We start from the raw sequence: 16470 nt of genomic DNA, 5'->3' as shown, positions 1-16470 counted from the left end.
AAGTACATAATGTGGAATATCTTCTGAAAAAAATGAATCAACTGAAACATTTCTGTTCTATAGAGAACTCGTGTTTGATATAAAAGAGCAAATGATATACAACAATTTAAAACAATAAACAATGGGAGGAAAAAATAGAAAAACTTAAAGCTTGCTGTGTCACTGGTATTGGCACCCTTTGCTGTAAATCAGTATGGAAACACATTGCGACTCACCTGTGGTAAATCACAAGTGAGAATCACCTGTGATAAATTGTCTGTGCCCATGTGACATGAATTAGCCAATGAATGATGACTTCTGTGTTTTAAAAAGCCATCTGTTATCCCCTGTTCCTTTGTCACAATGGTGAAGACAAAGGAGCTGTCTGAGGACATCAGAAGTGCAATAATTAGCAAACACAAGACCTCCAAGGGGTATAAGGGCATCTCCAAAGACTTTGGTATCCCTGTTTCAACAGTGCGTAATGTTATTAAGAAGTTTTCCAAGCATGGAACTGTCAAGAACCTCCCTGGACGTGGGGGGAAAAGAAAAATTGATGAGAGAAGTCTTCGAAGGTTGGTGCGAATGGTGGACAAAACACCACGTCAAACATCCAAAGGACAGATGAAACAAAAATAGAGCTTTCTGGCAATGCACACCAACAGTTTGTTTACTGACAGCGCAATGAAGCTTACAAGGAAAAGGACAACCTACCAACGGTTAAGCATGGTGGAGGATCCATAATGCTGTGGGGCTGCTGTCATCACTGCCAATGGGTGTGCAACCAAATATTAAAGAGGGGTGTCATTATTGCTGCACATGCTGTTTTTTCTGTTTCTTCTTTGAAATTACAATATGTAAGTTGAAAAAACAATTTTCTTTGTTAAATTACTTTTGACCTCCAATTAAAAGATCCTGATATAAATTTGGTATATTTCTATTTATTTCTGAAGATATTGTAGAGGTTATGCAAAAAATGAAGGGGTGCCAATAATGGTGAGCAGGACTGTATATAAAGACTGCATTAATTGCATTGCATGTCATCCTTTGACATCATAGATGAAAAAATACTTTAATTGTCATGTACCATTATACAATATCAATATTAAAACTCTTAACCCACTTACTTATACATTTTAAGCAATTGATTAACTTTTTTGACATAGTTGAGAGATCGTGGTAATCATTAATCTGTTGTGTGAGTAACTCTTTGACATTTACAGCTGCCCAAGAAGAGGTTTCAGCCTGTTTTACATCCTGTTAAATGCTCACTTAAGCACCATCAAAGCAGAATTAACACCATGTAGGGATAGGTGATAAAGTATTAGCCATCCTCATCAAGAACACCATTTTAGAAGGTTTTTTTATCTGGTGGCAGATTTAGGAGGTGATTCACGGACAACTCACTCCCCAGTCTGCTTAGAAGACTGCATATGAGCAGATATATATATGTATACATGCTGCAGAATGTTTACCTGTTTCATTACAACATACTTAGTTTCGGGGTTAGGGTTAGTTGGCTGTTGTTTTTTTTCTTTGGCATTAAGCCTTTCAGCCATCTCAAATTCTTCCATTACATCCCACAGAACTGAAATTCAAAAAACATCAAGCAGAAAATTCAGAAATATAATTTAAAACACAAAGGTCACTGTAAATTGTAAACTAGCACAGTTGACTGATAACTCCTCTGTGTGTTTTCCCTCAGAAGGAATCCCTTCTTAGTGCCATACATTGTTGAATAGGAGTTTAATGCATTACACTACCACCTGCGACATCCAACTGACAAATATCTTTCCTTGGTATTTGGACACACGTTGATAAGACTCATCCATGATGTTGGAAAAATAAACCTCAGTACATGAATATGCAAATATTTTTTGATAACGTGTGAGAACATGATCACAAACTCAATGTTAAGGTTCTATAACAGAAGGTCTGTCAGTGTAAGATGTGGTAAATAGGGGGAAAAAAGGGTTAGGGGGAGGGTGTATTGTTGGACATTGTCCTGCATGTAGGAAAAAAGTCTTAACACAGCAGAAGCCCATGAGAACTGAATTATCTTTACAAAGACGTGATTCAGCCTCTTGCAACCAACAGCTCCTTTACTACCCAGTCTTACACACATTCATGTGCAGTGTTATGCTCTGGATTTAACCCTAATTCACACTTTGACAAATATGATGTTTATGTAGAGAGGCTGGAGCAATAAACTGTGATAATATGGAGGCCAGTGATGAATGAAAAGCTGTGATGACTTTGATGACTGTTAACACATACGTACACAAACCATTTTCTAAATTATTACTTGTACAATGCACACATTCTCATATGTGGCAGTTTATGAAACTTGTTATGGAATAATGAAGAATCAAGATGCAGTGTCTTTTTCAGTGTATATGGTTATAACTATTTGTGTGCTTTTCTCTTTTTTAGGTCTTTAAGTGTGCAGTAATTCTTAGTTGTATGTGTTCTTACATCAGTTTGGCTTTTTAAAATTAATCATAATTGCAATAGTAAACTGAACTGCAACTTGCTTTGGTGCTCTTGAATTTAATGTTAAGCCTATTGAGTACAAAAAACTCAGTTTTCAGTTACTGATGCTGTTGAAGAAGATGGAAAGACTGTCCAAAAATGATTGGCTACCACTTGGAGTTGTATAAGAAAATAAGCGGTGATTGCAGTCAGGTTGGCAATCAGCAATTAATTGTTTCCTGAGACTTTCATTTTCACACAGTGTACACTGTACTTAGCTTAGTTATATTTTATTTCCAACCTGTACTACAGAATATTGTGTGTCCAAGTTGTTGTTGTCCCCAGTTCAATCTGATTGATTTGTAAGATCTCAGTAAACAAAAACACATGTATAATGCAAAAGATAAAAAAATTACATTTACTTTACTATCTTTATATACTTTACCCAAATATCTGTACTTTCTTCTCCTTACATTTTCAAAACAGGCTCGTTATTTTAGATTGAATGCATTTTAAGAGAACTGTCTATTATTATTATTATTTGCATCATTGCACTCCTTCCCAACATAAAGACCGGTGCATATCACATTTGAAGTTTAAGCTTGACACAGAAACAGTCGTTAGAAAACTTCCTTCAGAGAAACCAAGACAGTACTTTTTACTTTTAAACTTGGAGTACATTTTAGAGCCTTTACCTTTTCACTTTTATTTAAGTAAAGCAGTTGAATCAGTACTTCTATTTTTTTTCACACAAATATCTGTACTTCTACTTGAGTAAAGAATGTTTGTACATTTGCCACCTCTGCATAAAGCGCGTTCAAGTTGTGTTCATGAAGCTTTAACTAACTGACTGCTTTTCCATTTGAATCATGTCATTAATTCAGGCTTTTTTATGGCTTTTTCTCGGATGTTTTCTCCAGGATCCCAGAACAAAGCATAAGTTTAAGATCCACACCTATGGGAGCCCCACCTTCTGTGACCACTGTGGCTCTCTGCTGTATGGCCTCATCCACCAGGGCATGAAATGCGACTGTGAGTATGCTTACAACATCTCACTCGGTGTTGAAATGTTGCTGATGTTTGTTTTAAACTGTTGAATTATGTAAAAAAATATGTACAATGATATTTCACAATGAGCCTACACTTCATGAGTGGTATAAGCAGCCGGTTATAAATTAAATTAATAAATTCTGTGTATCAAATGGTGTCGGGCCTAAAGTTGAGGCTCATACAGTAATGGAGAAAAAATGATCCTGCACTGTTCTGTTATATAGGTCAATGATGCACAAGCATAGCAAAATAATGGTTTGCTATAAGTGGCTCTACACACATTATGATATGTTTTAGAGCCACTTTATCCGCATTAGTCTCTTGAAAAAAGCCTATTGTTCCTCTTATCTGAATATCATAGGCATATGAATTTCTCCTCCTTCTTGACTTTCACTCATTAAAATCACACATCGTCTATTTTCAGTCTGCAGCTATGTTCGTCGCACCCTGAATAGGCCTGGTATGAAAGCTTTACCGAGTCTTTATTAATATCCCTCCCTCACTCTTCTTCCCTTTAATCTTGTGTTAGTGGATTAGTCTGAATGCCTTAATGAGCGCCTAAATACATTTATCCTCCACCTGCTACAGACCACCAGTTATGCCTAGTGATTGCTCTAGGGTCTACATAAATAGAGATGTGGAGCGGCAAATAATTTTGGCAGATCAATTGCACCTCTAATCACACCACAATGAGCTGGCACAGTAGTATTTTGAAGCACTGGTGAGCCACACAACAGTTACAGTGATGCACAAAAAATAAATTAAAGTAGCGACATCACCATTTTCAAAATTATTTCTCACCTACTGACCTGGTGGCATGATGATGTAACGGTTAGTAACTGTTTCCAATCCGTGGATTTTTGGTTCAGCATGGGGGCTGAATCTGGGTCATAACCTTGTTATCTCCTCTTTCACACAGCTTACGGAAAAAAACAATCCTTTAATATTGTGCCAAACATGTAGGATCAATGGGATGAAATTGAAATATGTCCTTATATAGGTACAGCAAATCTGTCAGTTGACTGTATTTGAACATTAAGCCATAAGAGGCTGCATACATTGCTTTTATAATATGATGTTATATTGAACGCAATTAATATGCGATCATAACTATAGATCACAGCTGTTTTAATTTTAAAGATCTGTTAAAAATAAACAATTATCAATTATAGTCACTGGTATGTAAGAAAGTCCTGAGACATTCAGTTGGGCTTGATTTGGACCAAATGCACAAAGCTCATCTTTATCTATCATATATATATATATCTTTATTTATATATTCCTTATGTCTTTGATTTGCTCTCTCTCTCCCTGCAGCCTGTGATATGAACGTCCATAAGCAGTGTGTTATGAACGTGCCCAGCATGTGTGGAACTGATCACACCGAAAGGAGGGGGCGTGTTTACCTCAAGTGTGAGGTCAGCGGAGAGAAGCTGCATGTCACAGGTAGGCCTGGTAACTGCTTCTCTGTGTTACGCCACGCTGGATTGAATGGACTTAAAAATGCAAGGTGTGATGTGTGTCAGATGTTTGATGAAGACTCGTGTTTGTATGTACAGTATGTGTGTGTGTGTGTGTGTGTGTGTGTGTGTGTGTGTGTGTCAGTCACCACAGGTGGGCTTGGATGAGGGTGTAGGTGGTAGCAGACGCTATTGTTCTGTTTTTGATTGTGAACCTGGATCAGTTGTGACGTTTTGCCCTCTTTCACACACCACACATTAATTCTCTATCCCCTGCTGCCATTAACCTGAATTGAACCTTGCTCGCCGTTAACTCTGTCGTAACTCTGCCTGATGCAGTGAATCCAGCTGCTAACTGCATGGCTGGCCTTGTGACTATCAGCTATCAGTATGCTGCAAAGGCTATTCCCTTATGGTGCACAGATCGATAGAGCATCTCCTGCTAAACATTCTCCTGTAAGAAACAATTCACAGTTACGACACACTTGGAAGGCAATCCCAAGCCAAATATATAGTCCTGCAGTGGTGTGTGGTCTGCTGCGTGGGCCTCGTGTTGTTACTCTTTTTAAACAGTCACGACTTGCTCTGTGCTGGCTGGAGTTTCTGATATAACTGAATTGTCTCTGCAAAGCAAATTGATCGCTTGATATATTAATTTATGTCTCATCAGAATTACACAAAGACAGGATCTGAGCGCTCTGCTGTGAGCAGGGTCATGGCTTTACAATCATCCATCTTACCATTATTCATTAGGAGGCTATTCTACATGATCATATCACTGGCTATTCCAGCCTTTTTAATTACTGATGCCTCCGGTTTCAAAGGAACACCTGGTCTTTGCCTACCAAGCACAGAAAAGGACATAATGAGATACTATTAATAGCATTTACTTAATGGAATGTAATGAATGGTGATGTCCAGAGACTTTTCACATCCTTTAGAAATCTTCTTGCAGCCGTTTGTTAATATTGTCTGAGGAGCCCAAATAAAAGAGTAGGCTGTGTGAAAAGGATGCATGTCACATCATGTCTGATGATCTATACATTAATATTATGGGTAAAGGTTGTCTCTGTGACAACAAAATTTTTAAGCACGAGAAATGTCAGCTTAATTAATCATAACTAGAGCCAAAAGCTTTTTGGCCTAATAAGATAACCATAAAATTTATTTTTACCATTATCTGCTCCTCCCAACCTTTGCTGTTCTTTGATGTTTTTATTCATTTATATTTCTATGCTTATTCATGTTTTGCATGTATTGGGAACGCTTTCCATATGCAAACAATGCATACAGCAAGATGCTGGCTTTAGTATTTTAGTTTATAAATCTGAAATTATTTGAAAGTTCTTAATTGTTGACTTCACAGACTGTGTTGAATAATCCTCCCGTCACAAATAATGTCCAACCAGCTGCTGTGGTTAAGCTGAGATAATTTCTCGCATAATATGTCAAATGTATCTGATGTAGTGAATTGCAGTAAACAGTTTATACAGCTCTATGGTACGGGTGTAAGAAAATATCAATACACCAGTAGGCTATATTATGTTTTGTGATGTTGTATTTATTCTCAATAACGCTGTATCGATTTTTGTGTTTAAACCCCCAACCGTTAGATAGCAGTGTTGTAAACGTAAACTGATGTTGAACGTTACAGGGACTAAAATAAACAAAATTTTAGTTTATTTAGTTTTAACTAAATACAAATACAGATCCCACGGTTTTTGTTGCATAAAAAAACAATTAATTTTTTTGCTCAGATTTTATGTAAATGGTGGTGTGTTCTTTATACTGTAACAGTTTTCCTAAAATTTGATTTAAACAAATCTCACTATATCGCCTTGCTTATAGTATCGCAGTATATGGCAAATTGGATCGTAACCCCTGTATCGTGATATGTATTGTATTGCCAGATTCCTGCCAAAACACATCCCTACTCCTTGTGCAGAAACATAGATTGAACCTGAGTAAAACGGCATAGCAATGTTTAATGCTGATTGGTAGGTCTTTATATAAAAAGTAGTGGAATATGGACGCTGCACACTCGCAAAACTACAAAAATCTGTATTGTCGCATAATTAGGAAAACAGTGCACAACAACAGTGTTCTTTTGCCTTGTATTTCAAGGCATGCTGTAAATCCCCTGGCTATAATGTGCATTAGCACATCTGCTAGAACAATAGTGACGGCAAGGAGCTGGCAGCAGGCACACATAATCATTCAATTAGCTGGCAAACGGGGGTCAGTGCATCCTGAAACCCTGGCACTGAACTTCACTGACTTATCCACTTATCAAATTATCACTAGAAGGAAAGGGTGAATGTAGGCAGGGAAGTGCAACACCTACACGCATGCCTTTCTCAAGACAAGCTTTAGAAAACATAGTAATGAACAAAATTATGATCTTGACAAATGTTTGGCTCTCATCTTTAGCAAGTTTGCTTTTCTCAGCTAGTTCATTAATTGCCTGTATCACACAAATGCACTGGTGTTTGATTTTACAGAGAATTTGCATTCTTTTAGTTGCTGTAAATACTGTATCTCATATCTAGGTTTTTTAAATAGTTGTTAAAAAAATGTAAATGTAAAAATGTAGCCTTTAAAAATGTCTTTTATGGCCAAGTGTTGAAATACTTCAACAGTGACAACAGTTTTAACACAGCGGAGCTCACTTCAGAACATATTGAGTTGGTCAAATAATGCACAAATATTTATTCGAGATTTTGGGCTGAGACCTTGCATTTTCCTCTCTCCATCTGGTGTCTCCTCATAACATGCATTCTTCTCTCACAATCTCTCCTCCAGTTTCCAGTTGAACTGATTTTAAATTAATAAGAATAACTGATTTTCAAGGTGGAATCTGCGTGGGATGAAAAACAAAACACGTGAATGAACAGGATTAGGTTGCTGCTGGATTAGCTGGCTATATTAACACTGACCCTCTTCACCCAGTCTTTGACTATATCTTTAGAAACATTACATTAATATAACTTTCATTTGTGCTGAACCCTGCATTGCCACAGACTGCTGTCAACTCATGATAATGATGTGTATGTATGGTATGTGTGAACATGTATGCATACACATTCATGTGTACTTGGGCACTTCCTGATGTGAACAAAACATGCTTGTTACATGTTATCATTTGCATGTGTTCTCTTGCTTGTGTGTGTGTAGGTGTGTGTATAGAACTGCTGCACCAGCCTGCAGCCCACGCAGTCCAGATTGTATCATAGATTACATTAGCTGCTGTCGACGCCTTGCAGACAACCTGCCGGACAGAACTGTATTACATACATTGTGTACATACAGTACATTGTGAATAACAGGGAGAAGGAAAGTTTACATAATTTTTGTGTTGAGATGTGATCCCATTTTTGGGATATTTATGTGCTGACTGTGTATGTTTGCTTGCATTTTGTCCACAAATAGTGCGTAGACAGTGGGGTCCAAATGGTAGGCTGGCTGCTATAAAACACAATATCTTATTATCTATGTATACATGTGTTGAATGCAGAAGAGGGTTAGAAGTTGTTGGAGATCTCTGTCTCTGAGAAAGTGTAATTAATAATGTACTTAATTACTTCTGAAAATCAGTAAGTAGTAAGTAATAAATAGTTTTAACTTTATGTTCAAGTTATAACTTGACCAGCATTGATTATGATACTCTGCTCTGAAACAAAATTAAAGCTGTATTTAGAGACACAAATCCCTAGTTCCCACTCCTCTGTCTCAAATTTAAAAGGTTTATTAGAGCCATCTGAGTCAATTAAAAACATTTTTTTTTCTGTTCTCCAATTCAAATGAAGTAGGTTCAAATTAGGTTTTAGAGCAAAGTGCCACACTGACATCTGGTGTGGTCTCTGGAAAGTGGTCAGCTTCTTTTTATTGTTTATTGTTGATGGGTTATGTGGTAATTGGCTAATGCTCCTTTATGCACGCGCACACACACACAAACACACACCGTCCCAAAAAATTCCTTGACTCAAATGAAATGTCACTGAAACACATTTGGTCAAAAGCCTTTATCTGATCTTCTTCCAAAAAAACCCTATCCCCTTTGTTCTTACCAAATTTGCGTCCATCAACATTTGCTGTCCAAATCAGTAGCTCAGTTAGGAATTATCTCACCTTGTTTTCCATGAAACAATGTTTCTCTTCACTCTCTGTCAAACCATGTGCAACGATGAGTCTTAAATCCAAGCAAAACTACTACAAATTTACCAAAACATATGGATAGACTTTAAATGTCCAGAACAGGAAATGTAACATGATGTCTTTAACTCATGAAGGAAAGCTTGTGAGTTCAAAATATTGAGTGCAAGAATCCTACAACCAACCCACAAAGCACGCACACACAGTGCATTGAGTGACTCCAATTTCTTTCGGGATTCACCAATGGCCAGAGCCAAAATGTTCAGCAGGAAGTGACATGGATGCCAGAGGAAGCAGCTGTCCTTTAAACCCATACATGGGCACACACATGAACTCCAATCAAACCAACAGAGACAGACAAACATACTTTCTGGCAAAAACACCGGGATGGCAAAATTAAATAATGAGTAATCAGAAACACAAGAGACATTTGTGCAGTTTCCAGAAGCATGTGAGAATGTGTGTTTTTGTCAGTTAGGGCGAATAGAGATGGGAGGGGAGGTGCTAAAGGAAACAAAACAAGTTCTGTTTCTGTGCTAAAGGATGGACGTAGCCCACTAACCTTGTCCTCCGCCTCTCATTCCTGCTAACACACAGCTCCTTTCTGTCCGTTGGTGCTGAGGACACCACCCTCCTGTTTGTTTTAACAACACTATTGTTCATTGACTCTGCGCTTGTCGGGTAAACTTGAGAGGGCATTCCTGTAATTTCTGTCCATATTCTTTTATTTATCCACATCACTGTCTGTGAATGTGTGTGCAGGCATGTACACGCAACCTTGCTGCCTCGAGGTCCTTTGGGAGTGTGTGAGAGACAGTGGTAATAATTACATGTCCGTTTTGTTCCCTCGTTGACTCACCCAATTCTGCAAAGAAGCGTAATTTAACAAGCCCTCTGCTCTCCCTCTCACTTATCTCTGCTTTTAACTTCTTCATTAGATGTTTCTTCTTCTGCCTCAATGCCCCAATCTGTTTTCTGCTATTTGTTACACTTAATGCTGCTGTAGGAGTCGCTGTGTTTTATATGTAGGTGCAGTGTAGGTGTGTGTATGTCAGATTGGTGCTCGGAGTGGATATAGATGTAGGTGGATCAGGGAAGCCAGATTTGACTTCTACTTCTGGTTGAACCTTCTGGAGGTGTAGCTGCACTTTTGAAGTAAAAGACAAAATTCACCCTAAACTGTTAACATCTGATGCAGTGAGCAACAATGTACCTTGAATTTCTATTTTACTGCATTGTTTGATGTATTATTATTATTACTGTAATTAACTGGCCAAATGTAGAAAGTAAAACATCAGAAAGAGAAATTACCGGTGTCGCTACTTCTATCTGAAACATGAGAGAAATCTATGAAAGAGATGATAGCAGAATGCACTGCAACCACAGCTTTCATCTTCATGGTCTGGTCATCTTTAATGGTGCAGGGCATCCTTCTCTATGAACATTTACTTTTTATCTGTATAAACGTATATTATCCTGCAGATGTTAGTCTGCAGAAAATCCTTTTGCTATCTGGGTTGTTAAACGTTGTAACACAGGTGTTGACACAATATTTTCACACAACTGTGTATAATGTCGTGTGCAGCAACACTTTAGTTGCATATGTTTGCCCTTACCTTCAACCCTTTTATCTCTTTTCACTCATCACATTCTTTGGAAGGCTATTTTAGGGCGCTCACGGTTGGCAGTTCAGTGTCATACTTTAACTCTTACATGCCGCAATCTGTCACACACAAAGTCACACACACACACACACACACACACACACACACACACACACACACACACACACACACACACACACACACTTTTCTGATATTTATTTTATATATCTTGATTTTATGAATTCTAATGTGTATTTTTTGTTTTCTTTTTACTCTATAATTTTTTAATGGTTTGGCAATAATACACTTTGTTACACTAATGCCAATAAAGCAATAAAGCAAATTTAATTTAATTTAATTTAATTTAATTTAATTGAAGAGAGAGAGAGAGAGAGAGAGAGAGAGAGAGAGAGAGAGAGTGGACACAGTCCAGGGTAATTGTGTGTATGTGGATAGTTTATTCACATTCATTCAGTTGTATGGGCCTGTGCCTAGAGAACCATTAGTTTGCCGTAGTTCAGTTTTCCCTTCACATTTAGTACATCTTCTGCCAATATATTGGCTTCTTTGCATTCTCATTTCCCACTGCTCTGCCTCTCTTTGTCACTCAATGGTGCAGCACATCCTCCTTCCTACCCCTTCTTCCCATTGAGCTTTAACCATGTTGATCCAAGTCACTAAATTAGTGAGTTGTCAAAGTTGGTCCACTTAGTTTAATTATTTAACTCTGTAATATCTTCAAATTCAATATCACTGTTTTTCAGTGCAGTCGATTTCTCCCTCCTCATCACTTCCATGTTAACAGTAGGTTTTTCATTCATTCAAACAAAACAATTATATCCTGTATTTTACTGTTCACTCTCTGAATCCAAGGAAGACTCGCTGGAAGGCAAAGTTGGGGTTGGATCAAGGTTCCGTCTGGGGTTTTGGATGCAGCCTGTGGGTTGCCAATTGATGTTCACTGCCCAATCATCCAAATGCCTCTGACTTACTGCCACAGCTTCCAGTCTGCAGCCTTTTCATACAGTCATTTCCATTTCTTTGTAGTGCCTGAGTCATCATGCAGAAAAGCCAACAGGTTCTTGCCAAGAGAAAATTTACTTAAAATCCTGCTATTACATTTTCCCTATGAATCAGAGTTAAGATGGAGCAGCTGACAGCACTTGTGATGGTACCAATGCCAGCTCTTTACCACTGCAGCAAGTTGGCCAATGGGACAGCAGTGTCTCCTTTCTTAATGTTCTGTAGTGAGCTCCTTGGCTATCTAACTGAAGACATAATCCGTCAGAACAGATCTGCAATTATTACAAAGATATTATCATTAACATTTGCTATAGACCCTGCTACAGTTCATTTTCAGCCCATATTATGCTTCCAATTTGAAAGAAATTAACCAATTTGGCTGAGATTATCCCATTGCTCAACTCACTAGTAGGTAGAACATATTCTTTATGTGCCTTACTGAAGGTATGCTGGTGATTCCACTTTATTTTTGCTTATGTAATATTAAGCTTTAAAGCAAACAGCCCAACTGTTTAACATCCCCTTTTCAGAGCATTTTTTAAATAGTGGGCACTGAGAGGGTGGAGAGCGATTCTGGTGGTTAACGCAGACTGCGTTTGCACAGGGAGGTGAAAAACAAACATGGCTGGCCTAATTTTTTGGGGTGGGGTCATCTGGTGTCAGCTGAAGACAAGGCTTTATGTGTGTGTGTGTGAGTGTTTTCACAACTCATGCTAACTCGTAAAAAACGTAGGAATGAATGAAATTTAGTGGCTTGCTTATAGTCTCAGTGTTCACACAGGGATGTTGCCGTATCGACACACAGATACACCTGTAACCTCTTGTACAGTGCAGGAACACAGATCCCAAAGAGGAAATGAAACCACTGAAAATGTATCCTTAAAGATCAGACTGACTTGGATTGCACACACACACATACACACACACACACACACACACACACACACACACACACACACACACACACACACACAAAATATATATTTTTTTAGAATGAAAGATCACATGGCAGCAATTTCTTTTAATTTCTTATAAAATCTTTTCTCTAAAAACAAGTATTTGTAATCCAGTTTATATTTGGACATTTGATTGGTGTAAACTTTTACATTTTTTTATACAAATTTTGTTGACTGTTACAGTAATCTTGGTGTTAACTGTCTTTTGTAGCTTGTTTCCATTATATTAAGACTCAGACATACAGACTCTCTTCTTTCAGCAGCTCTGTAAAGCTCATAGAACAGCTGAACTTTGTTTCTGTGTGATATCTGCTGCCAGACTCCCAGAACTCATGTCATTGGTATTCCCAGTTTGTTGTGGCTGCCCTGCCTGGGCTCCCTCTTGTCAACATGTTGCATGCTGTCTTCACCCCAATTGAACATATGCCTCTGCCTTTCATCGCTTCACTTTTTTTCCTTCTTGCTTGGCCTTTCTTTCTTCTTTGTTTTTCTTTTCACCCAGCATTCTGTTTCTGTTCCAGTGCATCTTTATCGGCTGCTGACCTTTTTTAAAATGGAAAATGTAAACTGATTCATTTTTCCCTGTCTGTTTTTCCGCAAGCCAACATCAGTGAACCAGACTCCAACTGGGCTATTTGTGCTAGTGCAACACTTAAGTAATCGCCCAAATTATTTCAGTCTGCATCATAATGAGCCTTCTAAATGGTGTACAAGAGTTCAACTTTTCCAGCAGTATGACTCAGGGAAATATGAGCAGCATGCGTCACAGACATAGAAGCTCTCATTTTACATTTGAATGTTAGTTTTCTCTATCAAAAAAGACAAAAACTTGTGTGGTTTGCAGTAAATGAGGTAGAAACATCACTAGGCGCAGATTACACGAGGCAGTCAGTGAAATCATATGTGCTGATTAGCTGTCGTAAGTTGAAAAGGCTCAGTAAAGCTTGACTGTATCTGAAAAACAAAGCTGGTAAGTCATAAAATAACATGCAATCTGTAATGTTTGGTGGGTGTTCAGCTTAGCTCAGATTTTCTACAGTCTTATCAGGTCAGCAGATGTTATTTTTCCAAGATCTGGTTAGTTTTAGTCCAAGTTCAACAGTTCTTTTTTGTAGAAACTGCACCACACTGTTTTACTTGCACTGCTGCTTCAATGCAAGCCAAGATAGTTGTGAAGACTTGTATCCAAGCAACTATGTTACGGCCCCTACACACACCCATGCTTCCTTTGTCCTAGTGTTTGTGTGTGTCTATTTGCATATTATACATGTTTCTGAACTCACTTGCACACAGATAAATTGAATCATTTTGGCCTTTACAACATGTACTAACTAATCTACAGTTCAAAGATAATTCTTTAACTTTTTATCTTTAACCAGGAATGTCCAGTTTATGTCTCTGTAGTACAGCTGGAAGTAGTTAGGACTACACACACATCTTGTTTGGTTTAAGCAGTACAGTTATATGGAGGGAAAAAGCTCTGTGCCAGCCAAGTTAAATTAGGCAGTCTATAATGCCCCCAACTGGTCATGATAGGAAATGCAACAATTCTCAACTCTTGTCTGTAGACAATAAACACATCCTCTTATAGCAAACTTCAGATTCAACCGACACTTTCATTCTTCAACATATACCATCAGGATATTGACAGAAAAATATGTTTTCTGTTTTTCCCCCTTCTTATATTTCTATTTTCTATCCCTGACTCATTGACATTTTTCACAATCATTACAGTCCACTCTATTTGGACCGGGTTCTAACCATTATTTATTATTCTGACAAAATTATTTTACATCAAGCTTGACTGCTGATTATATTCCACAATCATAGAAGCACAAGCCACTGAACACTGTCCCTTTCTAGGTCTTTTTTATAAATGTCAAATGGGTGCTGTGACTTTGCATACATACAGCCAGCAAATTAAATATTCAAAACATGACCTTTATAATGAAAGAGTTAATGGATGAAGAAGGAGCATTTGGTACAGAAATTAAACGTTTATCGGTTCACATGGAACTTTAATCAAATATACCGTATATACAGCAAATTCTGTGTAGATTGTCAATGTAGATATCACCCAGGTTGTAGTATGTCAGAGTAAATGCAGTTGTAAATTATTACAAGACATCTGAAGGAAGAAAGGTGATGTTAAGATGGTTTAGCCGCCATTAAGTCATCCCATGTGCATCCCGTCAGTCTATTGAGAGTTGACACTAAAAATAATTCTTCTGATACACAACCTAGTACATGAGCAGCCAGCTGGTTTTGCAGGGATACAGCACCACATCAACATTTATCCCATGGTTGTTCCTTTTACAGCCACTACTCCAGTGAATGCACAGACTATTAGGGACCATCTGCTATTCCATCAAGTAGATGAAACAGACAAAATGTGAAAACCCTCTTTGAGCTAACATATTAAATTCATTTCTATTCCATTTCACTTCTTTTGGCGAAATGGAAAGAGATGGGAATGGATGAGAGGCAGCAACAGCAAAGAAACAGTCCATCTGTGTTCCCCTTATCTGCTGTAGAGTGTATCCATTTTAGAATGCACTCAAGTGCAAATACAGAAAACAGTTAGTACTTCTTGTGCCTGTAGACGGGTTTTACACTTTTCCATTGGATTTCTGAGAAATCAGAGGGTTGCCAGCTCAGGATCACTCAATACCTTCCCACACCTCGAGTTGCTTCTGTGAGCTAGTATCTGTCTCTCTTCTTCTCAAGTATGCTCCCTCTCTGTCTCTCTCTTCTTCTCAGTGTGTGTGTGTGTGTGTGTGTGTGTGTGTGTGTGTGTGTGTGTCTGTGTGTCTGTGTGTATGTACAGCAGCTTTCCATCACTCATTAAACTTCACACCTCGCTAATATCACTCAACACCCAAATCCTCCACCACAGGTGCTGAGAATAAGAGCAAACAATGACAAGGTACTTACTCATGGCTTATTAAATAGCCATTTGATTCTATTTGTCTCAACAGCAGAGAGAATAAAATGAAGCCACTTTGTTGTAGAAGCAGAGGTTCAAGTAATAAAATAGCATCATAATATATTATACCTTTAGTGTGAGCGTTTCTCTTTGCTCTTTGCAACAGTTGCAGTATTACCTCGGTGATGACTATCCCTCATTGATTTTGTTACTTAATCCCTATTTATCCTCTCACTACTGTATCTCATTCAGTGTAGACCAGCTAACATAGCGATTAAGTATACTGGCTTAGTGTCTTCCTCCCCAGGTCAAAGGTCACTTAGCATCTTCCATACTCAGGCCGCTATTGTAGTGTGACTGACAGGGCCACATGGAGAGATTTCTGGGGTCCCCGGGGGGGCGAGGTTTAGCCAAGCAAGGCAGGCAATCACCCTGTCCCTGTGGGGATGCGTTGTGTGTAGATAAACACAGCACGTGTGTGTAACTGTGTGTACTTCTGAGTTTGTTTATATGTGCGTGTGTGTGTGCTGTACTGTAGCTCAGGTCTGGTGGTGTGCCAGTGCTCAGGGCTAATGGAGTGCTAATGTCCCTGGTGTGCCCTTGTTTACTGAACAGCTAAATACAGGAGGAGAAGACGAGAACCCGTCTATTTAAGCATGACACAGCCTGCGATTTTGAGTCACTGTTCTCATAACACTTCCTGCATTTGCTCCCTATATGGCACGCTGCCATAAACAATCCCCACAGGCTGTGACTTGCCGTTTGATCCTGAACACCTGCAATTTATTCTATTGATGTTCACATGTTGTTTAAAAGAAAGCATCCGTTGTTCCTGACCAAAGCGATTT

The 16470-nt window shown here is 38.4% G+C and overlaps 1 protein-coding gene across 4 annotated transcripts in view; it reads left to right on the top strand.

Annotated features, from left to right (window-relative positions):
- prkcaa (protein kinase C, alpha, a) overlaps positions 1-16470 on the top strand; it is a 143783-nt gene that overhangs the window by 72813 nt on the left and 54500 nt on the right. For all 4 annotated transcript variants that reach the window (XM_051384076.1, XM_051384074.1, XM_051384075.1 and 1 more), the window contains exons 4-5: positions 3372-3483; positions 4819-4947. In XM_051384076.1, the coding sequence (XP_051240036.1) occupies positions 3372-3483; positions 4819-4947 (241 nt within the window). The remainder of the gene's footprint in view (positions 1-3371; positions 3484-4818; positions 4948-16470) is intronic.

The sequence above is a fragment of the Dicentrarchus labrax genome, unplaced genomic scaffold, assembly GCF_905237075.1.
Source record: "Dicentrarchus labrax unplaced genomic scaffold, dlabrax2021, whole genome shotgun sequence".
Lineage (NCBI taxonomy): Eukaryota > Metazoa > Chordata > Actinopteri > Moronidae > Dicentrarchus > Dicentrarchus labrax.
This window is presented reverse-complemented; position numbering and strand designations above follow the sequence as displayed.